Source organism: Nanorana parkeri, unplaced genomic scaffold (genome assembly GCF_000935625.1).
Source record: "Nanorana parkeri isolate BGI_ZX_2015 unplaced genomic scaffold, ASM93562v1 scaffold1432, whole genome shotgun sequence".
NCBI classification, from domain to species: Eukaryota; Metazoa; Chordata; class Amphibia; order Anura; family Dicroglossidae; genus Nanorana; species Nanorana parkeri.
Window position 1 is genome coordinate 115,346 of NW_017307700.1, and position 10,898 is coordinate 126,243.

At 45.5% G+C, this 10,898-nt stretch overlaps 1 protein-coding gene across 1 annotated transcript in view; it reads right to left on the minus strand.

The window, feature by feature from the left end:
* UGCG (UDP-glucose ceramide glucosyltransferase) overlaps positions 1–9,139 on the minus strand; it is a 57,625-nt gene extending 48,486 nt beyond the window's left edge. Inside the window, exon 1 of the mRNA XM_018569952.1 lies at positions 8,878–9,139. Within this exon, the coding sequence (XP_018425454.1) occupies positions 8,878–8,975 (98 nt within the window). The 5' untranslated portion in view covers positions 8,976–9,139. The remainder of the gene's footprint in view (positions 1–8,877) is intronic.
* Positions 9,140–10,898: the final 1,759 nt, after the last annotated feature.

The following is a 10,898-nucleotide window of genomic DNA, read 5'->3' on the forward strand; positions in this document are numbered from 1 at the left end:
ATTGGGTTAAAAAAAGAAAAATTACACAAATCCAGGTATTTTTGTATTTTTAAACTTCTTAGATTGCTGCCATTCATCAGTATTGATAGCATTTGACAGCAATTGGAAATACCAGCATCGCTGTAGCTAATCCAACATTCTCTTCTATACAATATTGGAAAACGTTACAGAAACCAGTATTTGCTTTGAAAATGCTGACAAATCTTTTTTGAAGAGATAAAAGTGCCTTTTACAGCATAATAATTCACTGGGAAATAAAGGGTGAATCTGGTGTCTGATGCTTTATAAGCAGACCCTTAAATCACTGCCATGGTTGGTCACTATATCACCTTTTGATTTCTTTCCTTGTACCCATTACATGGGGAACAGATAAACTAGCCATCTTTTCATACATTAAATAACTTTTCTTAAATATTTTGGGGACAGTGTTCTAATGATTTTCTATCAGCACTTTGTTTAAGAAAGAAAATTCCAAACTGAACACCAGACCACCGAAAGTGGTCAGCTTGTCAGAGTATTTTAAAAGGGAACCTGTCAAGATAGGAACACTGCCTTTCCATGTTTCTTTTTAATCACTCTCCTGGGTAGTCATAATTATCTTTGCATACAATGCTGGATACGTCTCAGACTGGAAATAAGCATGCATGTAAGGAGTCCCAAATTTACTGATTGAATATATGAGCAGTGAAGCAAGGACAACCTTACAGAAAGAAAAAAACAAAACAAAAAGACACACCACACACACAACAGCAAATCAAATAATTTCCAATATTTCTGTCGTGACAAGTTCAAGACAGTCTAGATGAGAAGAATCACAGTGAACACATTCCTCATGAAAAGGAACACAACATAACAGAGGCAAGAAATACTTAGATCAACTGAGTGCCTACCTCCTGGTTCCCCCCAGCTCTCACTTGTTCCTACCTTCCTATGATGCCTATGTCACTGCTATATCCTGTAATGGGAGGAGCCATCTGGAAAATTAAGATTTTCAAAGTTCTTTTACTGGAGTGCCTTGGATTAAAACAAATATACTAACACGACAAGGGTCCCTTTAAGGGCTTGTTCACACTAGCCATCCGTTAAAATGCTGCATTTTAGCGCACAGGCTAGTGGGTTGTGGCAGCACTACCAGTGTGCATTGTATCACACACTGCCAAAGCTATCATTGTTTACATATTTTTTTCTTTTAAAAACTTTATGTGGAGTGCATACTCGTTTCAAGTCCCCACACAGCAGCATACTGCAGTGGCATCCAGCGCACTGTGACAAAATGCACCAGGTTTGCATTTTATTGTACTGCAGTGCACCGTCCATCACACCAGCTTGTGAAGCAATGTGGCACATACAAAACAATTGTTTTCTATGTGTCATGTGGTGACCTGCATTGATTCAGTGTGGTACAAAACAGCACCTCACAGTATGTGTGAACAGGCCCTAACCGTAGCCTTCAACTGTCACAGAGTATATAATAAAAAATGTATAAGTAGAGGTTACTATCTTGTGAAAAGTGCATGTCAAAATTATGACTGGTACAGGCAGATGATGCGATGCAGTATCCCAATTAGTCCTGTAAAAATGACTAATTGACGCCCCCAACTGAATCCTTTTTTGGTCCTTTAGGGCTTGTTCACACCACCTACAGCCAGTGGCGTCGCTACAGGGGGGCGAGGGGGGGCAATTGCCCCCTCTAGGTTAATGCTTGCCCCCCCGTGTGCCCCCCCGCCAGGGCTGGACTGGCCATAGGGCATGTCGGGCCGAACACAATCAGCCTGATTGTGTTCAGCCCGCGCGGCCGCTATGCCCGATGCAGTGGCGTAACAACCCCGTGGACAAAGGGGCGGTGCAGGGTGAGTCACACGCCCCGCCCCCTGCAGTGAACACGGAGTCTGGCTGCGATCCTGCACCGCTGGCTGAGTGAGTTAGAGCCGCGGGGGGGGATGGGTGCTGTTAGGGGGGTTGGGGGTGCGAGGTTTAGGGGCATGCCTTAAAGAACGTGTACCAAAACCTACAGCGTGTTCCAGCACACTGGAAGGCGTGGCACAACAATGCCTGCATTCCAGTCTAGTGCGATCACAAAGATAGTGCGTGCAGCAATTGGCACGTTCCCTCCCACCCCAGAACGCAGGGGTGAGTTTAGTATGAGATACAGTGTGTTCCAGCAGCTAACCGCGCTAGAACGCACTAAGTGGTGTGAACAAGCCCTTAAGCTATGTTCACACCATCTCCAGACCAGATCTGGAGCAGATCTGCTGACGCAGTGCAATGCTTTTTTTTGCTTAAAATGGGCTTCTAGCTGCATTCCAGAGCGTTTCAGAGGGCGTTTTTGATGCATTTACATGTGTTCCAGTGCGTTCTGGACCAGAGAAAGAGAGGCCATCAATATTTTTTTTTTCTCTTGACCAAAACAGAGCCCAAAAATTCCATAGGGATACATTGGGATGCTTTTTTTGGTCCGGAAACAAACTATTCTGGTCTGGACATGATCCAGAGATGGTGTGAACAAGCCCTCAAAGTGGGAGCCTAGCCAATAGATGAGCACAGAGATGGAATCAAGGCAAGCTTTTGTGGGAAAACCAGAAATCTCCATAGACTTTTGCTGCCTATAACTGTATCTACAAAATGGTTTTGACAAGCGGGTATCACTGAAGGTAAATTTAGCTTATGTAACGGTTTCATCAATGAACACCAGCTGCACTGGGGCTGCTTTTTCCAGCACGGCCCCAATGCACAGACAAGGCAATTTGCTTTATTTTAAATCTGCTTGGTTCTCAATGGGGCTCGTGCTGAAAAAAGTACGGCATGCAGTGTAATGTGGTGCAACGAGGTAGAACTGCATTGCACTGTGCTGACAGTAGTTCATGAAAATGTCACTCATGACAGTTCAATAAAGTTCTAACAAAAAAAAAAAAGGTAAACAGTGCAATGCCAATCCCAGCACATTAGCATTGTACCCGTCTGTGCTAACCGGCCATCGTGCGTTCAGTCTGAATTTGATCCATTTGTGGCAGGTTTACTTTTAAAAACTCAGTGCTATGGCATTCAAGATGTTGTTTCATCTGTCAAGTGATGCCAAAGGAAATTAGGGAGCTGCAACAGTGCAGGATTATTATTATTATACAGAATTTATATAGCAAGTTTGTGCAGCGCTTTACAATAAAAAGGGCCCTGCCCGTGAGAGCTTACAAGCCAAGATCTAAAAATGTGCATCACCAACGTTTACGTTTAAACACAGAACAGTCCGCAAACATTTCAAGATCGGAAATCAGTTTTGCCTCGAACCTTATGCCACTGCAGCTGGGGTAAATGGCTGACCCAAGCCTTCTAAGGTTGCACAAGCACTTCAGCAGAAGGAAAGCATTGTTCCCAAGATCTGTTAAAACAGAAGGAAACAAGCTTCAAGGAAAGCTGTCAAGTGAACTTTAGCATTTTTTTGCAACCGAACAAACAAATCTCTAGGAGAATAATACAGCTCAGCTGCTGCTAATGTCACCAGATTAAAAATCCTGTGACAAATTACACTGCAGAAAATTGCACTGTATCCAAATTCACCCAGAACCCAAAATGATGTTATTTGAACATGTGCAAGACAGGGAGCCGCAACACAAGGCAAAAATGGCATCAATGATCTCATTAATGCTAGTACTGGAGGTCCATTGGGATATCAACGAGTCACCAAAGAGCAGAACAGATGTGGCTTTCTCAATTGGTAGTTTAGTGATTTGTGCAGACAATACAGGTGTTAGCCTTCTGCATCAGTTGTCCTTGGATACATCTGACAATACCATAGAAGCCTTCCTACCGTAATTATATTAGGTTTACAGTTGCTGGGTAACAAACGCCCCACCTCTGCTGTGTACTATTCACAGTCAACCAAACTAGGACAGCTGGTTCTACGGACTTAAAATCTATGAGGACACACGAGGTAGCAGGATACATGATTATCAAAAAGACAACCTTCAACAAGTCATAATCAAACCAATTGATAGTGTAGGACAATCTTAAAACCCCTATTAAACCGCAGGGTTCTCCAATCCAAGCTAAACAGCGTGGATAAGAGAATCACCACCATCACTGATCCGTTGTATTCTGACAGTGGTGGCTGTCCTACTGTCAGAATACCCAAAGAGCAATTGCAGCTGATTGGCTGACCAAGAATTTTCAGCTCGCCCCCTCGACAGAAGACAATTGAAATATTGACTTTTGTTGAATGGAGGGGTGCCGACACGGCCACACACACTGCTCGTGCTCGAATTTTAAGTGAGTCAGCAGGCACTGGCCAAAATTTTAGCAATGTATGACAAGCTTTAGGCCCGGTTCACACCTGGGCGTTTTGTAGCGCGTTCCTACGCTCTGCAAAACGCTCAAACACCGAAATCCCACTATTTCCCATGGGTATGGTTCACACCTGGGCGTATTACAGGCCGTATGAACGCGCTACAAAACGCCTTACGCCCAAAAGAAGTTCAGGAGCTTCTTTGGGGCGTTTTTGTCGCACGTTTCCATTGGGATACAGCCAAGTAGCCCTTGGAAACGTGCGTTTTTTTTAACCGCGAATCGCGCGACAAACGCGCATATTCGATACGCCTAGGTGTGAACCCAGCCTTAGGGGTTTTTTTCTTGCGGTTTGTGTCAAATTGGGTAATATTTGTTTTTTGACACTTTATGCCCCATAGACTTAATAGGAGGGAGGATGAAATCCATCCAATAATACAAATAGAAATTCCATCAAATAGTAGCTATGCGCTGGTAGTTTTTTTACAAGTTATGGGCTTAAGAAAAAAAAACAAAAAAACACACAACTCCCCCTTCCCGATCCACAATGGAAAAAGCAAGTGGGGGAAATCCCCCCTGCCGCCTATTGTATTCCGACAAACCGAGGCCCACAGCTGATTGGCTGCAGTCACTGCCGACAATTTTCAGGCCAGCTCCTTTAACAAAAGTTGATTCAAAAAACTACTTTTGTCTAATGGAGTGGTGCCAACAAGACCACACACTGTTTGAATTTTCTTCTGATTTAGCTGGAGTTTGAGCACTGCATGACCACCTTAAAGTGACACTAAACTCAGGCATTAAATCTTAAACATGCATTCACGTACCTTAACTAGTAACAAAAATGTATCTTGTCTGTGTAGAATTTGGCTGTAGATCCTCAAATCATCTCTGAATTCATACTGACTCTGTCCTTCCTTGTGGAGGGTGGATACTTCTGTTCCCCATGGTCCGTGTGTGTGTTGTAAAATAGTCACAGCTCCAAGCTCACTCCTGTGATGGACTACAATCTCATGTTTAGTTTACTGGCCCACTGGCTGATAGACAGAGCCCGCTGTCAATCTAGAGGCAGAGCCAGCTATGCCTGCCCCTCCCCATTCGTCCCTCCAGTCAGTACTGGGAGGAGAGAATCCCTGCGGGGAGCGGTGCCTGAGACACCGCACTCTGCAGGGAGACAACCAGGAAGTGAATGGATCAGTGGTATGTTTTTGCTCACTTCCCAATCAACAGAGCCGACGTGTGACACTTTCAATGCCACACGTCGGCTCGAACTATGGGTATGAGTAAATCACTCACCTCATAGTTCGATCTTAAAAATGCATTCAAGTACCTTTTTTAAAAGGAGAACTCCTGAGTTTAGGGTCACTTAAAGACAGTGGTCACCAGAAGTGTCCCTCACTAGAAAACGTTCCCTTTTTTTCGGTGACCAGACCTTGTTATATTTCTTTCCATCACATCACAGTCTGGATGACAGGATGAGTCCCCGTTCACACCAGGGGGGGTTCAGTCGCACTGATTTTTCACACATAAAAACACATTTATTCCTATGGGGCCCGTTCACGCAAATGCGCGCGTTTCAATCCGCCTGCTGCCCAGAATGCTCCTTGAGCTACTTTTTCAGCGCTGATCAGCTCGTTTTCCATATAAATGTCCATGGAAAGGCGCTGATCAGCAAGTTTTTCATTGCGTTTTAGCGCTGGAAAGTGATTTTTTTAAAATGCCCTTTCAGAAATCGGGCTGAACCGCTGCCGCCCTGGTGTGAATGGGGCCTAACTAGAGATTGAGAATATCCCAGAGGGGATACAGATAAGTTTTTTTTGTTTTTGCTTTAACAGAGTTGCCATACCTTCTCACACTATCCCAAACTAATAATATTAAAGTGTTGGCTTCAGATACACTTTGGTATTCTTAAAAGATCAGAGCTGAATAACCCAAATTTGTGCACAAGCATGTAAATAAGAGTCTTGAATCATTAACATGAGCATATACTTCTGTGAAATACAGATGAAAACCTGCAATTTAGCTCCTTGTTCAGAAAAAAAAAAAGAAGAGGAAAAGTGACATTGGCCAGAGAGATCATTAAAGCCTGGTTCACACTGAGGGGAAGTCATCAAAACTGGAGCAGTTGCCCATGGCAATCAATCAGCTTCTCTCTTCAGTTAAGATTTGAAAATGAAAGAAGCTGATTGGTTGCCATGCACAGCTGTTCTAGATTTTGATAAATCCTCCTCCGAGTGTTTTGTAGCACTTTTTTGCCCTAGAAAACGCTCAAAAAAATATGCCCCCAACCCCCCCCCCCCAAAAAAAACCTATTCATTTGTATGGCCCTGTTCACAATTGAGCTTTTTGTCGCAATAAGCAAAATTCCTGTTGCTGGAAAAAGTACAGGAGCTTTTTTGGGGGCATATTACAGCTTGTTTTGGCCCCATACACTCAATAGGAAACGCTTGAAAATACACATTTGCTCTGTTTTTGCGCTACAATCTGATTACAAAAATGCCTTACGTGTGACATACCAACATAGATCCCGCTAGCTGGTCACAAACACTATTGCATAAAATTCCGTGTGATCTGCTGATGCGGTACAAAGTTTAATTATCTTATTGTAGCAATTACTTTTCCAAAGAGCGCAAAGGGTAAAAAGGTAATTATGAATTATCATGGGAGACAATAATGAGCTAAAAACTAGGATGCTCAGCAGTTTTCCTCAACAAGAACAACATTTATTATGCTGAATTAACATTGCAGCAAGTTTAAACACACTCAGTCACACACACATATTTCTCCAACATATACATTGTTGCCATCACATCCGGATTTTCACGGTCCGCATACACAGAACAGTGTAGCCTGGACAACGGTAGTATTGTGTACTGAATACTCTGCAGTCTGATGCAGATGGGCCTATCACAAAGAGATTATATAACATCAAAGTCATAGATGGCATGTATTTTGGGCACATCTGTGGCATTCAGCTATAATTCAATTCATAGGTTATCCTTCTTTCTACCGGAATAAATATACCCTTTCAAGCAACCGCAATGGTTCAGGCACTTAAAAATGTGTAGTATCAATGGGGCTATAAATGGACCTACAGATTAGGGTAAAGAGGAGGCCTAGATGTTCCTGCCTCTAAACTGCTTGAGCAGACACTTCAAATGTCAATAGCAGAAGCATGACAGCAAGAGAATACTCCCCCCCCCCCCCCCCCTTCCTGTAAGCAGCTTCTTCCTCTCGCCATTCTAAAAAATCCATACCATTCAAAGCAGCACAGCTATCAATAGCACATTTGTCCATATAGCCGGAGCAAGGATACCCATGTTAAAAGCACATACAAGACAATTCATGATACAGCCACGTGTCTGTGTCTAGACACTGTACAAAGCCAATCATTTTGCAAAGGCATGGTCAGGGGTATGAATGGCAAAGGCATACAGGAGATGTGGGGTTCATATACCTGTCAAAATAGCTTAGGCAGGTTGTCAGGCAAAGGATGGTCCATTAGCCTAGGCGATCTACCAAGGATTGCTTCATTCAGGAGCCCCTACCCCATCTCCGATTTACAGTAGATGGAGAAGACTGCTTTTGCAGGTTTTCATTGCAAGGTACATGGAATGATTTACCAGCACTGCATTGAATAGGTATGGGCAGATGTGCGATGATAAGATCCGGTATCTAGAGCAGCCATTCTCAACCAGTGTTCCTCGGGCTGTGGCTGAGTGACCTCCAATCTGATGGTGCCTGCATGGTCCCAGGTTCAACACCATTTGGTAGAGCCAGCAGCATAGCTCAAATATATATTTTTTAAAGCCATCTGTAAGGGTGGCATTCTAAACATCACTGTAAGGGTGGCAGTCTAAAACATCACTGTAAAGATGGTAATTCTTCCAGGCCTGTGCAAGGGGGTCAATGTTCCAGCCCCAATGCAAGGGGGTCAACGTTCCGGCCCAAACCAATGCAGGGGTGGGGTCAATTCATACCCCTGAACACCAATGCAGGGAGGGGTTCATTCATACCCCTGACCACCAATGCAGGGGGGGTGGGTTCATTCATACCCCTGACCACCAATGCGAGGAAGGGGGGCCATTCATACCCATGACCACCAATGCAAGGGGGGGGGGGCCATTCATACCCCTGACCACCAATGCAAGGAAGGGGGGCCATTCATACCCCTGACCACCAATGCAAGGAAGGGGGGCCATTCATACCCCTGACCACCAATGCAAGGAAGGGGGATCATTCATAACCCCGACCACCAATGCAAGGAAGGGGATCATTCATAACCCCATCGCAATGTCCACCAGTGAAATAGAAGTCATTCTTCCCACTGCCTAATGACCACCAATGTAAGGGCCATTCTCCCCACTAACGAATTATGAATCAATTAATTTTAGCAGGGGTTCCCTGAGACTTGAAGATCATTAAGGGTTCCTCTGGGGATAGAGAACTGCTGATCTTGGGTATGGAGGTTATACACTGATGACAGACATAGAGAAGCCTAGGGAGATGAGATCTACACGATGGGGGGAATGCACAGGCACTCTCCAGATTAGCAGGGGGTGTGACCCCTCCATCTGACATACAGAAGGCGATCTGGTTACTCACGTGTAAATAATGGATAAGAAATGCATGAACCATATGAAGAAGAAAAGGATGACGCCGAAGATGGCGAGTCCCTGTAGGGCCAGATCCAGGACGGCCATAACCGGGGGGTGACCACAGCAAGCAGTAATATGAAATCCTCCGCCTCCTCCTCTCCTGTGTGGGCGAGCTGCGGTTCGGCGTCCGGGGAGACCAGTGACAAGTGTCAGCGATGGCTCACAGAGCAAGACATGGACGTAGCAGGATCCACAGCGGAAAACCGAAGCGGTGTCACACGGTGTCTGCCTTCCTTAATGAACGGCCCGGGACTTGTAATAACAGCACTATAGGAAGGCTCTGTCGGTGTCTCCGAGAGCACCAGGCGCTAGAAGTGACACCAGCGCAAGAGCGGCACCCCGGCTCAACCACCCTTCTCCGCCAGACACGTAGCCACGCCTCCCCGCACACTCCACGCCCACCCCATGTCCGGCTCACTCACTCATCAGCACCACGACGATTCCGAGCACACCCGTGTTGTTCTGCACGTCAGACACGCCCCCCTTTCCTCCTGACTACACGCCGACCACTCCCAGCAGCAACGGAGCCCCTCCTCTTACGCTGCATGCAGCAGGTGGGCGGCGCCGCCGGCGGAGGTTGTACACACCTCAGGGTTTTTCAGTGAAACGGTCAATCAAACGCGGGGACGTCACGAATGGGGGCGGGTCTAATAGTGTGTGTGAGGAACGTGTCATGTGGGGATGTCGTCATTCTCCTAAGGACATGAAGAGGTTGTTCCTGCTAGTGAGGCTGAAATACTGGAAAGTCGCGTTGTTTGCTAGAACTATAAGGGGGGTGACGTAACCATGTCGGAAAGGGGTCAGAGATTTGTTGTGACCAGAATGGAGAGGGCATGGTTTAACCTAGGCAGGAAGACAAGCTATCCTTGTAGAGCTAGAAAAACCGTATAATGATTGTAAGAGGGTTAGGTCACCTGTACATCATTTTTCTAAACGAAGTACCTACACATTCCAGCGTCTGTTGTATATAGGGTTGCCAATGCCACCTGTCCCGGGTTCATCTGGACAGTCTGGGTTTTGAGTCCTGTATGTGCTGTTTCTTTATTTCAGGCTAGCTGAAACCCAGACACGTTACATACAGGACTCAAAACCAAGACTGTCCAGATGAATTCGGGACAGGTGACAACCCTAGTTGTATATTAGAGAACTATGGGGTAAGTGTTTTTCCCCATAGTTCTCAGGGTCACGGGAGGACATAAACTAGCGTCCTCCCGTGACCCAAAGCTCGGTATACCGCAAGCTATACAGGGACCGCTGCAGCAAGGACGGATCCCGATATTACTGTCGAGATCCACCCAGCTTTGTGATTGACAGCTGGCTCTGCCTATATAGAGGCAGAGCCAGCTGTACCCGCCCCTTCACCCATCCATTCCGCCAGTCAGCGCTGGAGGGGAGGGGGAATCCCTGCAGGGAGCCGTGAGTGACAATCACGGCTCTCTACAGGGACATGATCGATAAGTGAGCGAGCGCCGGTATGTGTTTGCTCACTTCCCGATCAATTGAGCCGACCTGTGACAGTCTCATTGTCACCGGTCGGCTAGAACTATGAGGTTGAGTGAAAATCACTCAGCTCATAGTTCTCCTTTAAAAAGCAGGCCTCAGGTTTTATTAAGAACGGAAGGCAAAACTTTTTTTTTTTAGGTTATGCTAAAATAGGGAAGGATTCCTAATCCGTGTCTGTTTTTTAAATTTAAAAGTGTCCTATTGGGTAGATTTCCCTTCACTTCCTGTTGGACAGCCACAACAGGTCACTCTGACCAGCTCTGTGCATTTCGCCTATGATCTGCACCAAATAATAAGTGCGATCACAAGCATTGTGCGTGTACCTGGTATGCGCACATGCTGGAAAAACTAGGCTGATTATAAATAGTGCACCAGACAATGGAGACCACCAACCTGTGTTTTTTTTTGTTTTTTTACAGTGGTTAGTAAGGTGGTGATTGCACCAAAGTAATGTATGGTCCTACC